The 20,432-nt window shown below is 43.3% G+C and overlaps 1 protein-coding gene across 1 annotated transcript in view; it reads left to right on the top strand.

Annotated features, from left to right (window-relative positions):
• The window catches only part of BZW2 (basic leucine zipper and W2 domains 2), an 89,202-nt gene extending 69,417 nt beyond the window's left edge, over window positions 1-19,785 (top strand). The window contains exons 8-12 of the mRNA XM_073629514.1: window positions 2,930-3,100; window positions 8,371-8,517; window positions 13,654-13,792; window positions 17,065-17,187; window positions 19,385-19,785. Coding sequence (XP_073485615.1) covers window positions 2,930-3,100; window positions 8,371-8,517; window positions 13,654-13,792; window positions 17,065-17,187; window positions 19,385-19,413 — 609 coding nt within the window. The 3' untranslated portion in view covers window positions 19,414-19,785. The remainder of the gene's footprint in view (window positions 1-2,929; window positions 3,101-8,370; window positions 8,518-13,653; window positions 13,793-17,064; window positions 17,188-19,384) is intronic.
• Window positions 19,786-20,432: the final 647 nt, after the last annotated feature.

Genomic DNA, 20,432 nt, shown 5'->3' with positions numbered 1-20,432 from the left:
TACCAAAAATAAGAGGATTATTCCTCATTTCAAGACAATGGGCGGAGCCACGCAAATTTTATTCCTTTATATCCTAACAGACAAATGCTCACCCAGAACTGCTGGTGTATGGTGCGCAGACACCACCTAATATTATACAGCCATTTATTTCACACTGCATATAGCCGTTTTCAGGCTTTTAGGCCATCGTCAGTGCAGTGTATAGAGGGCTGGTTACTTAACAAGACAGTATACCCAAGCTATGGTAAGAAAGAATTAAAAATCCCTCCCAAGTAAACCACTACACAGCACCACAGAGCCGCCTTACAGCAGAAGGTATTCCCATGTCCATTCTATCACATATCCCAAAAAAGAAGAATATGATTCCTCATTTCAGGACAGTGAGTGGAGCCGTACAAATCATGGGCAGCACCATGGTGTAGTGGTTGGCACTTTCGTCTAGTGGCAAAAGGGTCGCTGGTTGAAATCCCAACCACAAAACCACCTGCCTGGAGTTTGCATGTTCTCCCTGTGCTTGGGTGGGTTTTTTCCAGTTTCCTCCCACACTCCAAAGACGTGCTGGTAGGTTAATTGGTTCCTCTCTAAATTGGCCCTTGTATGTGTATGTATGTGAGTTAGAGACTTTAGATTGTAAGCTCCTTGAGGGCAGGAACTGATGTGAATGTACAATGTATATGTAAAGCGCTGCGTAAATTGATGGCGCTATATAAGTACCTGAAATAATAAATAAATTCCTGTATGCCTTTACAGACACATCAACTTTAAAGGGAACCCAGCCTTAGTCCGTAGGGTTCAATATTGAGCTGGCCCACCCTTTGCAGTTATAACAGCTTCAACTCTTCTGAGAAGGCCGTCCACAAGGTTTAGGAGTGTGTCTATGGGAATGTTTGACCATTCTTCCAGAAGCGCATTTGTGAGGTCAGGCACTGATGTTGGACAAGAAGACCTGACTCGCAGTCTCCGCTCTAACTCATCTAATTCTATCGGGTTGAGGTCAGGACTCTGTGCAGGCCAGTCAAGTTCCTCCACCCCAAACTCGCCCATCCATGTCTTTTTATAGACCTTGCTTTGTGCCCTGGTGTGCAGTCATGTTGGAACAGGAAGGGGCCATCCCCAAACACAAAGGTGGGAGCCTGAAATGGCCCAAAATGTATTAGTTAAAATAACGTAAGCTGCTACTATAATAATAATATAACCGTTTTCCAAAATTCGAATAAAACAAATTCAAATTCGTATAGGATAGAAAAGAATATATGTATGTTGACACCTTAAGAGTTCCCTTCACTGGAACTAAGGGGCCAAGTCCAACCCCTGAAAAACAACCCCACACCATAATCCCCCCCCTCCACGAAATGATTTGGAGGGGTGGCCCAATACTTTTAGCAATATAGTGTGGATGAGTGAGTTTTGGGTGAAGGAACTTGACTGGCCTGCAAAGAGTCCTGACCTCAACCCGATAGAACAACTTAGAGTGGAGACTGCGAGTCAGATCTTCTCATCCAACATCAGTGACGGACCTCACAAATACGCATTACAGGTGCATTAGAAATGTCCTGCATGTTGCACCTTTGGTGCGGTAAGGCATCGTTCCTCAACCTATTTAATACAGAGGGACCCTTAAAATAAATTTCATGTCTTGGGGAAAATTATTACATCTCTAGTTTTAAGGTGCATTTGTGTGGTCAGTAAGTTGTAAATATACTAGATACACTACATTGGTCATTGATCTTTTTATTATTTATATTTGACACCCAGAGCACTCCCCTGCTCTATAAAAATAAAATAAAAAATGTTTTGGTAGCAATAATGAAATGGATCATCAGCTGTGAAAACTGTAGTGCCCCTCACAATGGTGGTTAGTGCCTTATATTGGTAGTTGGTGTAGTGGTCCCATACACTAGGTGGCCAATGGGAGTAGGATCTCTTTATATTAATGGTCAGTGATAGAAGGACAATCTCTTACATTGTTCACCAGTGGGAAAACCAACCCTTTTACACACAACTAAAAAAAAAAAATAATTGATATAATTTGGTTATTGGTAGACATGTGCAGTTTGTTTTGTTCTGAGTTGAAATTCAGACAAATTTCCGAATAACAATAGTATCGAGTTTAAACTAATCTAAAATAAGAGAATAAAATAGAATAAAAATTAAAAGAATATAATAGAGTAAAACAGAATAGAAATAAATAGAATAGAAAATAAAGGAATATACTAAATTAGAATATATCCATCTTCTAAAATTTGAATTTTGAATAGAATCATTTCTAATAGAATAGAAAAGAATAAACAATAGAATGGAATATAACACTATTACCAAAAAATGAGAAGTAATCAAACAACAGATGGATATTTCTCCCTCAGCGCTCATAGAAAATGTATTAGTTAAAATAACGTAAGCTGCTACTATAATAATAATATAACCGTTTTCCAAAATTCGAATAAAACAAATTCAAATTCGTATAGGATAGAAAAGAATATAATATAATAGAAAGGAATAGAATAGAAAAAAAAAACCAAATAGAATGGAATAGAATATAACCATCTTCCAAATTTCGAATAGAGTAAATTAGATTTCGAATGGAATTCTAAAAATTTTAATCGATTTTGAATTCACGAAACAATTTACGAAAACTATATTTAACTAAACTAATTTATGTAAATAACGAATCGAAACAAAACTATTTTTTTTTTTTCCATTCTGCACATGTCTAGTTATTGGTCGTTCCTCCTCATTGCTCTGGAACCCCTAGCAACCTTAGGACTCAGGAGGAACCCCAGGGTACCCTGGTCCAAGAGATTTCCTCCCCTACTTTGCAGAGATCTCCTTTTGCATCCTGATGTGGGACAGGAATAAGGCTGATTTTAGGGAAGACTGTGTTGTACTGAACTATGATGAACTGTGTTACAATCCTCTGATTTGTTCACAGGAACTGTTCCCAGCCAATCGGCAGACGGTGGAGCATTTTGCAAAGTATTTCACTGACGCCGACCTCAAGGAGCTCTCCGACTTTCTGAGAGTCCAGCAGTCTCTTGGAACCCGCAAAGAGCTCCAGAAAGAACTGCAGGAGCGACTATCTCAAGAATGTCCAATCAAAGAGGTGAGCGAGCGAACGTTTCATAGGACAATTTGTACTCAATAAAGAGTAATGTGTTTTGCAGGGCCAGTACAGGGGGGGGGGGGGGGGGGCGGAAGGGGCAGAGGCCCTGGGCGGGACCATTTACTGGAGGAAAAGGGGTGCAATAGAAGCGCCAGTGAACCGGCCGCGCTAAATAGATTAATTGACAACATGTGCCGAGTGCGCTCCTGCACCCGGCACAAGCCTGAGACCAGCCCCGCCCCGCCCCGCCCAGCCTCTCACTTCCCTATCAGGCAGAATTTCTGTCCTGCATTGCAGGTCCAGGGCGATCTACCCGTCAATCGCAACAGCTGGCGCCTGACGGGTAGATCGAGATGCATGCAGAGAAGCGCAGGAAGCATCTGTGATAAGTTCACTCTCATGTCACGCTGCTCCCTGGCGGCCCCTCCTCTCTTCTCGTCCATCCCTATTTGCTTGTGACATCATCTGGGATGGACGACGAGAAGAAGAAGGAGGGGGCTGCCGGGGAGCAGCGTGACATGAGAGTGAACTTATCACAGATGCTTCCTGCGCTTCTCTGCATGCAGGCTAGTAAAACTATGTGCCCCATAATGTGCCCCCTGATGTGCCCCATAATGTGCCATGTGCCCTGGTGTTCCCTAATAGTGCCATATGCGCCCCGTGCCCTGATGTGCCCTGTACCCTGATGTGCTGTGCCCTGTACCCTGATGTGCTGTGCCCCTGTACCCTGATGTGCTGTGCCCTGTACCCTGATGTGCTGTGCCCTGTACCCTGATGTGCTGTGCCCTGTACCCTGATGTGCCGTGCCCTGTGCCCTGTACCCTGATGTGCCCTGTACCCTGTTGTGCCCTGTGCCCTGTACCCTGATGTGCCCTGTGTCCTGTACCCTGATGTGCCCTGTGCCCTGTACCCTGATGTGCCCCGATGTGCCACGTGCCCCGATGTCCTGTGCTTTGATGTGCTTTTCTGACCACCTAAACGCACTTTGGAGATTCTGAGGTCTCATGGAAAAAGGGTGTTTGTTTGGTCAGATGAGACTAAAATTGAATTATTTGACCTCAACACTAAACGATACACATCCATCCATCCATCCATCCATCCATGTACGTATAAAGACTGACAGGTGAACCTGATCGAATGGTCCATGTGAAAGGGGCCTACGTTTTCAGGATCCTCTCAGTCTGAACCCGCTCTGTGATGTCAGCCAACAACTGACTTTAGCCCGCTGTTGACTGATTTTGGGTCACCAGTGTGCAAAAAGTAAGTGAGCCCACATAGGAGGTATGACCAAAGCTTTGGCCATAGGACTTTTTAAACCTATGCCACGGAAATGGTTCACAGTTCTATGGGAAGGAGAGGGGATGCGCTTTGGCCCTTTTGCCTTGGATGCTAAAGGGACTGCATGGACAGGCCTCCTCAAGGTGGCCATACATTATACAATTTTCCTTTTTTAATTTTCTTTAGAAGACTATGTAGTACAAGCGCCTGCCTGATTGCATACAAATTGAATGCATGTAGGTTTGACCTCCTATTACTATATGGTTTTGGTAAATCCTAAAGGAAAGTTGTACAAGAAAATTGTATAATGTATGGCCAGTCTTAAAGTGTTTTGTTAGTCCAACAAATTAAGATTCCTGATATGTGCCTGCTGTACCAGGTATGAGAAAGTCTCCCTGTTTTTCTCTTTATGCTTCCTTTATGTTGAAATCCCTGGTGTTCCTGCCAGTCCCTGTGCTTTCCTATTAAAAACCTGACCCACACTAAGCAGGAGAGCACACTGTGGTCAGTTCTTTAGCTGAGCTGGGAACTCAGCTTGCTGTTCTCAAATAATCAGACTTGCCATGACACGCCCCCACCCCCTTCCCCCCACCACACTGCACAGCCAATTCACTGGGAAGCTCAGTATGCTGCTGCTTCTCCATCCCCCAGCTCTTATGCAGCTGAGAACAGAGGGGGGGGGGGGGGGGGGGAGGTATTTATAATGTTTTTTTATATCTATACAAAAATGTTTTGCCTTTCATTTTATTTTTTAAACTGAATGGGTTGTTTTACAAGGTGACCATTTACAATCACTGTAAGCCTAGTACACACTACTAGTTGTTTTTTATTCCACGATTGTTTGCAAGAAAAAAAAAACTTGCAGCTCTGGAGCCACTGTACTAACAATCCAATGTTAGTACAGCAATCTCCCTTGCTGTGCTATTGTGTTTCTAACAGGGGGATTAGGGGTAGACCAAGAAGGTGTCCTCCTTGGGTGCTTCACGGGAAGGGGGAGTGCAAAAATGGCAGGACCCAGTGCTGGGACAAGGTCATCTAGAGCCTAGGGTGAAACATGCCAAACTGCGTCCATTCCCCCCCTCCCCCCAAGATGTATGAGCATTATGTGTCCTCTCCCCCTCCTAGCACAAATACCCCCAAATCACACCTACCAGCAGAGGCGTTGCTAGGGGGTGGCTATTGAGGCTATAGCCCCGAATCTGGGGCCCACAGCCCCGAGGTCTCTAGGGCAGGGGTCGGCACCTGGCCCACCACTGCTGAATGCGGGCACCCAGCCCGCGGACATTATCACAGGGCTGAATGGGGGCGAGAAACCGCAGGAGTTAACTTTTTTCATTAAACAGCAGGTGATTGGTTGCAATCCTAGCAACCAATTACCAGCCTGTTAATGTGAAAAGTTAACTTCAGTAGTTCCCGCCCCCATCCAGGCCTATATATATATATATATATATATATATATATATATATATATATATATATATATATATATAGACACACACACACACACACACGTATATTCTCTACATGTGTATGCCCACCCAAGCGTATGACTTTCTTTACTTTGCTGCTATGGGCTCTAGCCCCGGATCTTTTGTAGACCTAGCAACGCCCCTGCCTACCAGTACAAATCCGCCCCCCCCCCCCCCCCAACAAAAAAAATCCGCTCCTAGCACAATTTCCCTTCCTCCTCAACCATATCACCTCTTCTAGTACAACTCTCCCCCCTAGCACAAATCTTCCCCCCCCCCCCCAACACAAATCCCCCTTACTCACCACTCCTAACACCCCCCCCCGGCACACACACACACTAAATCTCCCCTCCTAGAACAATTCCTACCCCCTGCCGCTTACCAAATTCCCCCTCCCAACACAAATCCTCCTCAATCTTCTCACATCGCCCGTCCCCTCCACCCCCCCCACCTTACATGATACCACAGTTCCTAGGGCAGCCACCCCTTGTCCTGGCAGGACCTTCAACCTATGCTGCTGAAGAAGTACACACTTTATGGAAAGTGGGGGGGAGTGCACTTTGGTCTTTTGCCTTGAATGCTGGAGAACCGTGTCCCAGCTCTGCATGGGCAGGCCTCCTTAGTCTTCTTTTTTTTCTGCTTTCTTTGTCTGATCTTGGGATCACTCTGTGTCTTTGGATATCTCCATTATTTCCATCTATTCAAAACTCCACATAAATCCAATTACTGATTGAGTGTTTTGATCAGTATGAGAGAAGACTTCTAGCAGAGAAGAGCCATACGTCCTGAAAACAGTTGTCATAGTAATAAGCGTAGATGCAATTAAGCAGAGACGTAACGACATGAAGATTAAGAGAACCGAAAACCTCTTTGTTCACAGGAGAGAGAATTATTGATGGAAGAAGAAATAATGTCAGCCCATTCAGCACTTAGCGACTTGGGAACACGCAGCGTGTAGAAACTACCCGTCACGGAATAATCTGACACTTTGTGTACTAGTTTTCTTCCTTAGTTATCGGTGATTCAACTGATAACTGACAGCTGAAGATAGCTGTACCTCCGCTTGTCCTATCCATCAGTTAGAGGTTTTCCTCCCACAATCCCACCAGATGAGCGATTAAAAAAACAAACTTCAGTGGGATTCCAATCGCAGGCTGTGCCGCGCTGAGGGCCCCCCGGGCGGTGCCGCGCTGAGGGCCCCCCGGGCGGTGCCGCGCTAAGGGTCTCCAGACTAAAAGTCAGCCGCTACAAATATTGTAGCTGCTGATGTTAAAAAAAAAAAAAAAAAAAAACACACACTTACCCAGGATCCAGTGATGTCATCACCCAACCCAACTCTTTGCCAGCCAAAAATTCTAATCTGGGAGGGGAGGAAGAAAAACTTAACTTCCCCTTTTGGGTGGGATTCCATTTTAAGGGATAAGTTCACTTTTTCACTTTGTCACAAAAAATAGCCTTTTTTTTTTTTTTAATTATATTTTTAATTTTTTTGCAGGTAAAAAAAATTTTGTTCTATTTTTTGTTTTAGGAGCCCGGAAAGCATTGCACCCAAGATCAGCAAATCGTGGATGCCATGCAGGTCTAGCGTGAGCTATCTGCCCCTACATCGAATGGGCACACAGTTTCACACTGACAGGAAGAATCGATGAACTACCAGAGCACTCAACAGTGCCGTGGTAGTTCATTGAGAACTAAAGCCGACAGCTGCAAAGGCTGTCGGTACTTGTAGTTAGTTAATACACATGGATCTGTGAATTAATGACGTGGCTGTGTAGGCGAAACCTGCAGGGCCACGCTTCCTTAAAATTGTGGCAGTGAGCGCGGGGAGAAGATCCCTGGCTCGCTGCCACAAGGAGTGGGGGATCAGGGGCAAAGGCATCTGATGCTGAAAATGTGACACCCTAAATATGGGTGTCACATGTTCAGAAAATGAACTTATCCTTTAAGTAGCTGTATGTCTACCTCCTGCATCAGGCAGACATTTGCAAAGTGGACTCTCCAGACTTATCCCTTGGTTAGATTCCTCCTTCTTTACCCTCAGAGATGCCTTTGAATGGATAGGCCCCCGAGCTTTATGCCAGCTTGGACCTCGTTGAGCTTCTTGGCAGGTGTCAGTTGAGTAGCCTGTGTGGCTCTCCTCCTGGAACAGGAATCTTGACTGATCCAGCCCCAGGCTATTTATGTTCTCTCCAGTCACCTTTGGGCAAGCCTCCCCCAGGGGTTGGCTGGGACCTCAAAAGTTTTCATCCTGCTCACTTGGCCTACTCCACTCCTATGTTCTGGAGCTTTCCAGAAAACGGGGAGAAGCAATCAAGTGTGCAACCTTGTGGAACCCTGATCAGCGCATACAGTTGCTCCCCTGATTACAGAGGAACACAAGAAAAAAACCTAACTAGGAGGGTGCTACAAATGTATTTAGACAATATTTGCTTATCCCAGAGTTTAAAGTCTTTATAAACTTTAGTAAGAGCCAGAATTTTCCTCTCCATTTATAATTTTATTGGGCTCTCTTACTGTTTGCAGATGGTGCTCTACTTAAAAGAAGAAATGAAACGGAACGAATTAGCCGAACACGCAGTGATCGGGCTCCTGTGGACCTGCATAATGAATGCCGTAGAGTGGAACAAGAAAGAAGAGCTGGTTGCAGAGCAGGCTTTGAAGCACTTGAAGGTGGGGACTTGTATGTGTCTTTTGTATCAAGCACTGCAATATACAGTATGTCAGTAAGATCAGTACCCTGCCGGTAATTGCTGTACATGTGTAAGTACAATAAATCATTACGATCAGCCGTCTAAAAAACATAAGGCAGTTCTATGCAACAGAAAAGCCATTGTACTTCCTCACTGGTGGTCTTTGTCTCCAACCATCTCTCCGTTCCAGCGTTTCAGCCTCTGCCAGTCCTCTTAGTATTTGACATTTCTGGAATTGTATGTCTGTGCCCCCCTGCCACATGCCGTGGTGCCTTTCTCTGACCCTCTACATAACTGCTGTGTCCTATGGTGACGTAGGCGTCAGGGGAAGAAACCACAGTATGCAGTGGGGGACACAGACCTTGGTAGGGTACACTCGGAACCCCTGCCAGGTCTTCCAGAATCCCTGCCAGGACATCCAATGGTATGTCACTAGAATCCCTGCCAGGACATCCAATGGTACGTCGCCAGAATCCCTGCCAGGGCATCCAATGGTACGTCACCAGAATCCCTGCCAGGACATTCAATGGTACGTCGCCAGAATCCCTGCCAGGACATCCATTGGTACGTCCCAGAATCCCTGCTAGGACATCCAATGGTACGTCACCAGAATCCCTTCCAGGACATCCAGTGGTACCTCACCAGAATCCCTGCCAGGACATCCAATGGTACGTCACCAGAATCCCTGCCAGGACATCCATTGGTATGTCCCAGGGCTCTTTCACACATACGGACAGTTCAGGTCCGCCTGTCAGTTTTTCAGGTGGACCTGAACGGACGTTCCATGTACCTCTGTGGAGCGACGGATGTCAGAGGTGACATGCCTGCTGCCATCCGATCCGCTCTGCTAAATCCAGATGGATGGACCCTATTTTCCATCCGCCTGGAGAATCGATCGGATGAAAACGGACAAGCAGATCTGTTTTCATCCGATGCCCCATAGGATACAGCAGAGGTCCGATAGGCCCGTCCGTGAGCAGAGACGAACCTGTCATCCGCCGGCTCAGCGGGGATCAACGGATCGATCCCTGCTGAGCAAGCGGAGTCCGTGAAAACGGACCTTACTGTGTGAAAGAGCCCTTGTGGTATGTCCCAGAATCCCTGCCAGGACATCCAATGGTACGTCCCAGAATCCCTGCCAGGATATCCAGTGATGACACAAAAGGGAGGGAGAATGCCTTCCAAGTGTAGCAAAAGGGCATATTGGTTAAAAAATGGCCACTCACATATACGTATGTAAAACAGAATGGCTCTTTATATAAAAGCTGCTGGCATCTGTGAATGATGTCTCCCCGCTGGTGATTGCGATGCAGAGGACCTGGTGCCGGTGCCTGACTGTTCTCTATCCTGCATCTAAAACCACGCTGGAACACAGCGGTTCACCAGGCCGAAGTAACATCAGTGTCAGGGCGTGGCTCAGGTTTGCCACCTCATCCCTTTAAAGCCAAACATATATGAATTATACAGGTTCTGTGACAAATTTAATGCAGATAAGGCACTAAGGCCCCTTTCACATTGGGGCGGTACGGGCGCCGGCGGTAAAACAGCGCTATTTTTAGCGGCGGTATTTGGCCGATAGTGGGGCGGTTTTACCCCCTGTTAGCGGTCGAGAAAGGGTTAAAACCACCGCAAAACGCTGCTACAGCGCTTTGCCGGCGGTATAGCCGCGCTGCCCCATTCATTTCAATGGGCAGGAGCGGTATACACATGCTCCTTCACCACTCCAAAGATGCTACTAGTAGGACTTTTTTTAGCGTCCTGCTAGCGCACCGGTCCAGTATGAAAGCCCTCGGAGTTTCACACTGGAGTGTGAGGAGCGACTCTTTCAGGGAGTTTTGCAGGTGCTATTTTTAGCGCTGTAGCGCCTGCAAAGCGCCTCAGTCTGAAAGGGATCTAAGAGAGTTTAATTAGCACCTTAATCAGCCACAGAACCTGTGTAATTAATATGTGTTTGGTTTTAAATGGATGACATGGCTACGTATTTCATAGCATCTTTTTCTCTCTCTCTGTCTATCTAGATAGATCGCTATATAAATCTACACACATTGGTTAAGAAGATAATGAGTTCCACTCCCTCCAATCAAGTGATGTTATAAATTTGAATAAATGAGAAACACCAATATGGGTGTGTGATTCCTAGGAAGTGCAACTCGTATCATAACAATTTTCTTTTTATATACTGGATACAAAATGGATCTAAAAAGGGGAAAATATGATAGAATTGTGATTAACGATCTATGAACAAATGTATATTATAGATTATCAAAAATAATGATAATAATTTCTCTTCAACCGTAAAAAGAGGTCCACATCATATTTAAAATTTATACCCATGGGTGTTCTAGTATCGAGACTAAAAATCCACCAGACTTCTCGTTCAAGAAGCCTGCGGGGTAAATTACCGCCCCAGGGCAGATTTTTAACCTTTTCTAGCCCATAAAACACAAAAGTTGACATATTAGCAGAATGTTGATGTTTAAAGTGTTTAGAGACATTAGATAACCCTTTATCGCATGTATATGATGCACCATGGTAGTGTTTACTAATTCTTGTTCTCAGAGATCTCGTGGTACACCCTACATACTGTAGGTTGCAGGAAGTACATTCTATAGAATACACTACATTTTTGATCCCGCAGTTAATATAATCACGTATTGCAAAGCTTTTTCCAGTGGAGCAGGATTTTGCTCCATTCGTTTTTTTTTTTTTTTTTTTTTTTTTTTTTTAGCATGCTTGCTGCAAAAACGACAAATGTTGACTCCACAGGGTTAGTATCCAGTGGTGTTCAACCATGTCCTCCTTTGAGCTTGTTGATTGATACAGGCTTGGAGAGAAAATATCTCCCAGAGTGCTGGCTCGTCGGCTGGCATGCTAAAAAAAAAAAATTAATGGAGCAAAATCCTACTCCACTGGAAAAAGCTTTGCAATACGTGATTATGTTAACTGCGGGACCAAGAATGTAGTGTATTCAATAGAATGTACTTTCTGCAACCTACAGTATGTAGGGTGTACCACGAGATCTCTGAGAACAAGAATTAGTGAACACTACCATGGTGCATCATATACATGCGATAAAGGGTTATCTAATGTCTCTAAACACTTTAAACATCAACATTCTGCTAATATGTCAACTTTTGTGTTTTATGGGCTAGAAAAGGTTAAAAATCTGCCCCGGGGCGGTGATTTACACTGCAGGTTTCTTGAACGAGAAGTCTGGTGGATTTTTAGTCTTGATACTAGAACACCTATGGGTATGAATTTTAAATATGATGTGGACCTCTTTATGGTAGAAGAGAAATTATTTATCATTATTTTTGATAATCTATAATATACATTTGTTAATAGATCATATTTATCACAATTCTATCATATTTTTCCCTTTTTAGATCAATTTTGTATCCAAGTATATCAAAAGAAAATTGTTATGATATGAGTTGCACTTCCCAGGAATCACACACCCACACCCGTGTTTCTCATTTATTGCAATTTATGACCTCATTTGATTGGAGGGAGTGGACCTCATTATCTTCTTAACCAATGTGTATATATATATATGTTGTGTCTGTCATTTTTGGCTATCCTGCTCGGAATATCCAATGATAATTCCAGAATCCCTGCTAGGAATATCCAAAGATCATTTCAGAATTCCTGCCTGGATATCCAGCGTTCCCATTAACAATGCTGGGCATGTCCTTTTACCCAGGAAGGGTATTTAAACACCAGACTTCGGAGTGGCTGGTGCTGTGTAGGGATGAGCTTAACACCCTGTCCAAACAGACTTGGGCTGTTTTTTGCGTTTTTTTCCAACGCCAGACTTTTTACTCATTCAGTGGTAGAAATACTGCTACTATACACAACGATTCCTTTGCTGTCAGTGGTTGCTAGGGATGGCACCTGCCACATCCTTGACAACCAAAGGTGTCCCCCGGCCCTTTCTTTACTGGCCGATAATCCCCAGCCATGTAAACAAAAAGGGGAAGATAGCGTGACATCACTGGCCAAATATGGTCATATTTGGGCAATGACATCACCCTGGAAAACACGCCCTTGGGCTTATTACTTCTAATAAGCCCAAGATGCCAGTCAGCCACAGGATTGGATGTGTCTATTGGTCAATTTTTTTTTCTTTCAGTGAACGTCCTTGATTGTGGATACAGAACGCTGTATGATTTAATTTTCTGGTGGGTTTACATCTTGGGACTTTTTTGTCTGTACCCTTTACTAGTTTGCATGGGGTCCAAATTCACAAGGTTGCCAGATTTCGATAAGCCCCCTGCCCCCACAACCACCAGCCCAGGGTTGTGGGGAAGAGGCCCTTGTCCTCGTCAATATGGGGGGGCAAAGTGCTTTTGCCAGGGGGTTACCAACCGGTCAGATTCCAACAGTGGCTTTTGAAGCTGTAGAACTTCAACAAATGGGCAATCAGAAAGGTAAGTGGAGACTCTCCACAAAGTCAAAAAGGACATTCTTCACACAGTCTATCAATAGCATTAACATAGAAGCATTTAATGGTTATGGGGCTGATGGAAAACTGTATAACACTGGCAGGGGTGTGTACCATGGTCAAGTTTAATTCATGTGGCTTCCAAAATGGGGGGGTGGGGGAGAGACTTTTGCTACTAGTTGTAAACTTTCTTGATTTTGGGCGGCCTAACGTGCTGCCCTGACATCACCAAAAGTGTGACACAGTATTCAGTGATTGTGAAGCAGCAGCAAGCTGTCAGAGACTGCAGACATGTAAAGGGAGATGGTCCGAGACTAAGGGCATGCTGCAAGAGATGGTTAGAGAGTGAAGACCTGCAGCAAGAGATGGTCAGGGACTAAGGGCATGCTGTAGGGGATGGTCAGAGACTAAGGGCATGCTGTAGGGGATGGTCAGAGACTAAGGGCATGCTGTAGGGGATGGTCAGAGTGTGAAGACGTGTAGCAGGAGATGGTCAGAGACTAAAGACTGTTTTTGTACTTTTTTATTTTTATGCCTTCCTATGGGATGTCAGACCAAACTGAACTTTCTCCATTTTGTATGCAGACTCGTTTTGCTTGTATAATCCAGGAATAGGACCAGCAGCCTGGGTGTATTATGGGATAGATGCTCACACAACTTCTTCTCTTGCAGCAATACGCACCCCTGCTGGCCGTTTTCAGCACACAAGGCCAGTCGGAGCTCGTGCTTCTTCAGAAGGTCCAGGAATACTGCTATGACAACATCCACTTCATGAAAGCCTTTCAGAAGATTGTTGTTCTCTTTTACAAAGGTAGGTGGCCGCTGTGTTTTAAGTATTGAACTCCTATCACCTCCACTAATATTTCTCTGAGCTGGAGAAACCGCTGATTACAGGATTTTAAAGCAGAACTCCGGGCAGATATAAAAGACACAAACGAATGCAGCTCTGTATTCCCCAAAGCTGCATTCCAGGTATGGATAGTTTTGCGTAGTTACATTGGTTCAGCTTGAATCAATGTATGCGCCATACCTGTGGAATCCCAGAGTAAGCTGGAAATCTCTGTATAGGTGCCCCTACTCCAGTGATCTACACTAACTTCCAGGTCCTCTGCCAAGCAGCTGTCCAGATTCATTGTGAACACAGGAGGTCGTTTGCTTGGCACAGGTGCCATTTGTTCTCTGATTAGCAAAGGTGGAGGTTGTGAATGCCCCTGCACCTTGTCCAATCAGGGAATGCTTTTCGTTCATTAACCACTTTCCACCCGGCCCATAACAAAATAATGCCCGGGTGGGACATCCAATGATCCTAGTGCGATCTGTCACTGGTTGAGACAGCCAATGGCTGATCTGTGTAGCGGCCTGCTGCTGGCACCATGTGATTGCTGTGACCAATCAAAGCAGATCACATGACAATTGTAAACAATGGATGGCTTTCATGCCATCCATTGTGTGCAATTGTGTTGCTAGCTGTGATTGGTCAATGTAATCGCATGGTACAGACAGGGCCAATCACAGCCCATCTGTACAATGTGATTAGCTGTGGCCAATCACAGCAAAACACACTGAATGAAATCGTTTCATTCAGTATATACCTATGAAATTTACTGGTATAAACTATCATGTGTAAAAAAAATAAATAAATAAATCCTGATTACTTTCCTAGAGTAGTGTTACTATGGTAATGCTGTATTGCTCTGGTCATTTTTTTTTCATATTTTTTTTTTCATACTGTCTCCAGTGTCCCTGATCACCGCCACACCAGTCATATGATGACACTGAACTGCACTGGTGACCGTATGTTAAAAAAAATAGGAAAAAAAAAAAGCTTTTTTTTTTTTTTTTTTTTTTTTTAAATTCATTTTTCAAAAAATTGTGCCAAAAAATTGCAACTTCGAAAAAACTTGCCATGCCTCCTACTAAATACCTTGTTAATAAACTAAAATAGTCGTGCTAATCAAAACTAGTGAACAAAATATAAAACTGAAATCTTAACACACTATAAATCACTGAAGTGTAAGAATATCAGTATAGTACATATAATATAACCAATGAAATGAAGAGTGATTCATAAAATACAGTCTCTGAAAAATGGCAAATTAAACAAGTTCTATGACGGTAGAGATCCAGAAAGATGGAAAAGATTCTCAGAGCTTCCACCACCACCAAGGGAAAGAGATGGAGCTCTCCATGTGGCAATCACCCGAAGGAATGGAGACTCTTACCGGAAGGAGTGGACCTCCTGATGTAGCGAGGTCACACACGTCTGCAGATTTAGCCCTCTGCGGGGTCTGAGATGGGTCTTGGCTCTAAGGTGTGTAGATAGACTTGTGGTGTCCTCCTTGATATATGGCCACCGTCCGCCCCCCTTCCTCGAAAGCGCAATCTCCCAAGCAAGCACAGAGCATATAGAAGAACAAAGGCTCCAATAGTGCTTTATCGTTTTTTTTTATCAAAAAAGCTGATTTATTGTATAAAATCTCTGGTTGGATGTAAAAACATCATAAAAACACTTGCCGGCAGTAAAATTTGAAACACCCGCACTTCTGTGGCCACGTGGGGCCTGATGATGTCGGCGCGTAGCTCCGCTTTTTTCTCACAGGATTTTTTCACAGGTTTCCTCAGTTATTATTAGCGTGGTATACAACTTTGATGCTAAATACCTTGGACCGTCTACTTTCCAAAAAGGGGGGATATCTGTACTGTCCTGGTATTTTCAGGCCTCAAGAAATGAGATAGGCCCTCAGTACATCTGGATTGATCAATTGTCAGATGTATACCATAGTTTGTGGACCATATAACTTTCCTATAGACTAAATAATATAATACACTGATTTAGGTTATTTTCTCCAAAAAAAACGTAGCAGAATACCTAAAAAAAAAAAGAAACTGAATGCAGCCATCACATCTTATGATTGGTAAGCTGCAATATAATACATTTTTGGTTTTGGGCTTGATACCACTTTAACAAGGAAAATGTGCAAATCCGTATGTGTGTGAAAAATGAAAAAATTGGTCTTGCAGTGAATGGGTTAAGCTATAAAAGTCGCACACAGATTGTCAAATATTATTTATTGCTGGTATGCAAGATAACGTTGTCAGAGAGCCTTCTGGTCCAGCAATACATAAATGATGCTAACTTTCCCGCCCACTCACATGTAGGGACACTGCAAACAGTTGGAATGGACTCGGTACGGTAAGAATATAATATCCAAAGCTTTATCCTGCAGTGTCTGAATGCTTTTTACCTATCGAGAGGGGATTGAATAGATCTAAAGACATTTCCTTTAATTTTATTATTTTTTTTATTATTATTACTGCATTAGGGATTCAGTGGGGTTGGTTTACTAAAGGCAAATACAGTGGAACCTTGGTTTACGAGTAACGCGGTTAACAAGCGTTTTGAAAGACAAGCAAAATGCAAAACGAGCAGAATTCAAGCCAATGGGGGGTGCAGTACCGCATTTGGCCAGAGGTGCGGGGGCGCCGGTGACACTCGGAACGGTTCGGAAATACTCGGAATCACTCGGAAATACTTAGTTCCCGAGTGTTTCTGAGTCTTTCTGAGTTCAGCTGAGCTGTCCCCGAGTATTTCCGAGGCTCTCCGGCGCCCCCCTCCCCCAACCTCTGGCCACATGCGGTATTACATGTAATAGAAGTCAATGCGGAACAAATTATCTTTGTTTCCATTGACTTCTATGGGGAAACTCGCTTTGATATGCGAGTGCTTTGGATTACAAGCATTCTCCTGGAACGGATTATGCTCGTAATCCAAGGTTCCACTGTAGACTGAGCACTTTGCAAGTGCAGTTGCTCCAGAGCTTAGTAAATGAGCAGAAGCTCTGCTGACTTCCATCATCAAATCATGTGCAAGCAAAAATGTGTGTTTATTTTTTATTTTTTAATTTTTTTCCTTGCACGTGATTGGGTATTCTTTGCAATGTGAAGCTTTAGCTCATTTGTTAAGCTCTGGAGCAACTGCACTTGCAGAGTGCACAGTCTATTTGCCTTTAATAAATCAACCCCAGCATGTACTTTAAACAGATGAAGCTGCACCATCACGCTGAACCTTGTCCTGTCTTGCAGCCGATGTTCTGGGGGAAGAAGCCATATTGAAGTGGTACAAGGAAGCGCACCTGGCCAAGGGGAAAAGTATCTTCCTTGACCAGATGAAGAAGTTTGTGGAGTGGCTACAAAACGCAGAGGAAGGTAATAAATGTTTTCCCAGAAAGAGGAATGTTCTAGAAGGCTCTGCCCATTTAAAGTGGTTGTAACCCAGGGGCAGACTGACCATTCGGCCACTCGAGCACTGCCCGAGGGCCCCGGGCCACTAGAGGGCCCCATTAGGGTTGCCAGCCTCAGTAAAACCAGGGACAGTATGTAAAAATCAGTTTTTTTTTTTTTTTTTTTGTTTTTTTACATTTGTCTCTGAAATGTCCCTTACCGACATCCTTTTGGTCTAAAAATCCCACGATTTATAGCTGCCCCACCTCTCTAGTACCTTCTCAGCCAATAGAAACATGTCTGTGTATACTGTGTGATTGTATACTGTGTTTGTGTATACTGTGTGGCCCAATAATCTCGGATTGCCCGGGGGCCCCATAATCTCCTATTGCCCGGGGGCCCCATGAGTTGTCAGTCCGCTCCTGTTGTAATCCCTTACATATAACTAATAGACGTGCGGTTTGTTTCGTTCCGAATGGAAATTCGGACAAATTTTTCGTTGTTTGGAAATACGGATGTATCTAAATTTCTGAATTGCAATAGTTTCGAATTAAAACGAATCCGAAAATAATCAAAATTTTGGATGTTTTCGAATCAGATTTGAATAGTTTTGGATTCAAATAAAATAGACTATAACCATCTTCTGAAATTCCAGTTTCAAATAGAATAAATTCGGAATTCGGAAAGACTCCGTTCACATGCCTTTCCTAGGTTTGCTGAGGTCAGCCGAACTGTCCTCGTGCCTTTCCGTGCATTTCCGAACGCCGACGATCGGCGAATTTCTGCTCTGCTTGGCTTCGGCGCCCCCCACCTCAGGCCAAAAGGGGTACTGCACATGGCTTTTGGCCTGAATCCTGCTCGTTTTGCGAAACAACATTCGCAAACCGAGTTAGGATTTTTAGAAATACAGTGCTCGCTTTGCGAAACGCTCGTTAACCGCGTTATTTGCAAAACGAGGTTCCACTGTATAGCCATTTCCCAAAATTTGAATAAAGTAAATTCGAATAGAATAGAAAAGAGTTGATTAGAATAGAAAATAAAAGAATAGTATTGACTAGAATAGAAAAAATATAACTATCTTCCGAAATGTAATTTTCAAATAGTATAAATTTGAATTTTGAATAGAAAACAGCAGAATGGAATATAACTATCTTTCAAAATTCAAATTTCAAATAGAATGCATTTGAATAGAATAGTATAAACAATAGAATAGAAGGAATATAAAAATAACTGTTTTTTCGAAATTTGAATTCCGGATAGAATAAATTCAAATTTGAATAGACTAGAGAAAAAACAATAGAATGGAATAGAACCATCTTCAAAAATTCAAATAGAATAAATTTGATTTTAAAGGAATTCGAAAAATTTGAATCGATTTGAATAAATGAAACAAATTCCGAAAACAAATTTACCTAAATGAATTTATGTAAATAAACTAAACTAATTTTTTTGTTCTGCACACATCTAATACAAATCCTCCTATATACGTTGCACCTGTTTATCTGCAGTCCTCTCTTCTTTACAGTCATTCAAAGTCCAGAATCTTTAAAGCTTGTCTGAGCTTTCAGAAAGCAGCGGGTGGGGAGCTGAAGTTACAATCTGCAGAGCTCAGTGAGAGCACCCAGGAGCAGAACTGAGGCTGTTAGTCACAGGCTGTGTGCTAGGGCTCCCTCCCCTGTCACCTATTTATCTCTTGGTGTCAAGGAAACTTGTCAGAAGTGACTTATGCAGTTAATTGAGGAAGAAGGCAGCAGACAGAAATGACACTTACCCTGTTTCCCCAAAAATAAGACCTAGCGTGATTGTCAGTGATGGCTGCAATATAAGCCCTACCCCCCCCCCCCCCCCAAATAAGCCCTAGTTAAAGTCCTTGTAGGTCTTATTTTCAGGATAGGGCTTATTTTCGGGGAAACAGGGTGGGGCTTATTTGGGGGGTAGGGCTTATATTGCAGCCATCACCGACAATCACGTTAGGTCTTATTTTCGAAGAAACGGGGTAGTAGTCTGGACTGAGACAAGTACACACTACATAGGGGTATGCATTGTTCATACTTCATATTAGAGGTTTACAGCGCATCTGGTGCCAATGGACTAATTGATTTTTCTGGATTTGTTAAGTTGTTGACAGGGTCTCCTTTTAATTACAGTAAGTAGGAATACTGATACATTGTTTCCATTGCAGAATCGGAATCTGAAGGGGAAGAGAACTGAGAGCCGGGTTTGTAGCGGACGTCTCCTCGGGAAATGCCATTCTGGGGACTCGCGGCTTTCTACATAGAAACTATCAGAACCGTCATCCGCTAGCAGCTCCCTTTGTGTGTAGGAAGAAAGCTCCGGCCATTAGGTCCTACAGGCGGAACTCTACCTCCAGTCTGTCTCTGACATCAAAGCCATTTAGTCAGGAGCCGACCAATCGGGACAAGACGCAGGCTCCTCTATGGACTCCTATTTATTAGTATTTACAAACTGTCCTATGTACAGAACTTTAGATTGTGTTTGTAGCTCTATAGACGCTTGTGGATGTGATACATGAAATAATGTTTTTTTTGTTTTTTTCCTTTTGAATAAATGCTTTTTATCTTACATTTGTCCTGAAATGTATTTTTAAAGGGAAATTTGAATGGCTTGGGGACCATTTTTTTTTTTATTTCTAAGGTTTTAGTTTTTTTATACTAATGTTGTATATCTTGGTTTTATTTTCTATAAAATTATCTTTTTTTTTTTTTTTTTTTTTTTTTTTTTTACAAATGTAAGTCCTTGACACCAAGCATATGCAAATAGATGCTGCCCCACTGGACTGGGCTTTTTTTCCCGTCGGGCCGCATATTTGCTTATCTCCCCCATGCAGCGCGCTCTCAGTACAGAGCCCCGGGCCCCGTACTAACGGTCGGAACTCCCGATTCCGGGTCATCTGATTGGCTATCACAGTGATCAGTCACTGTGAAAGCCCGCCCCCGTATTTTCTCTCTGTGTGAATGGAGGAGGGGGATGTATCGTATCTCTCTCTGTCCTTGCAAAGAGAGATGAGTGTGTGAGTAAAAAAAAAAAAAAGTAATAAAAATAATAATAAAAAAATACAGAAAAATACCTAGATCAAGGTTTGATCTAGGTCAGTGCCAGGGTTAGTGTTTGGGTCAAAGGTCAGGATTTTTTTTTTTTTTTATTTTAAATTTTTATCCATGTCCGTGTGTTTTTAGGTATGATTAAAAAAAAAACAGCAAAATGCGCAC

This window comes from Aquarana catesbeiana, linkage group LG05 (genome assembly GCF_042186555.1).
Source record: "Aquarana catesbeiana isolate 2022-GZ linkage group LG05, ASM4218655v1, whole genome shotgun sequence".
Lineage (NCBI taxonomy): Eukaryota > Metazoa > Chordata > Amphibia > Anura > Ranidae > Aquarana > Aquarana catesbeiana.
Note: the sequence above shows the minus strand (reverse complement) of the source record. Positions and strands in the feature narration are given on the sequence as shown.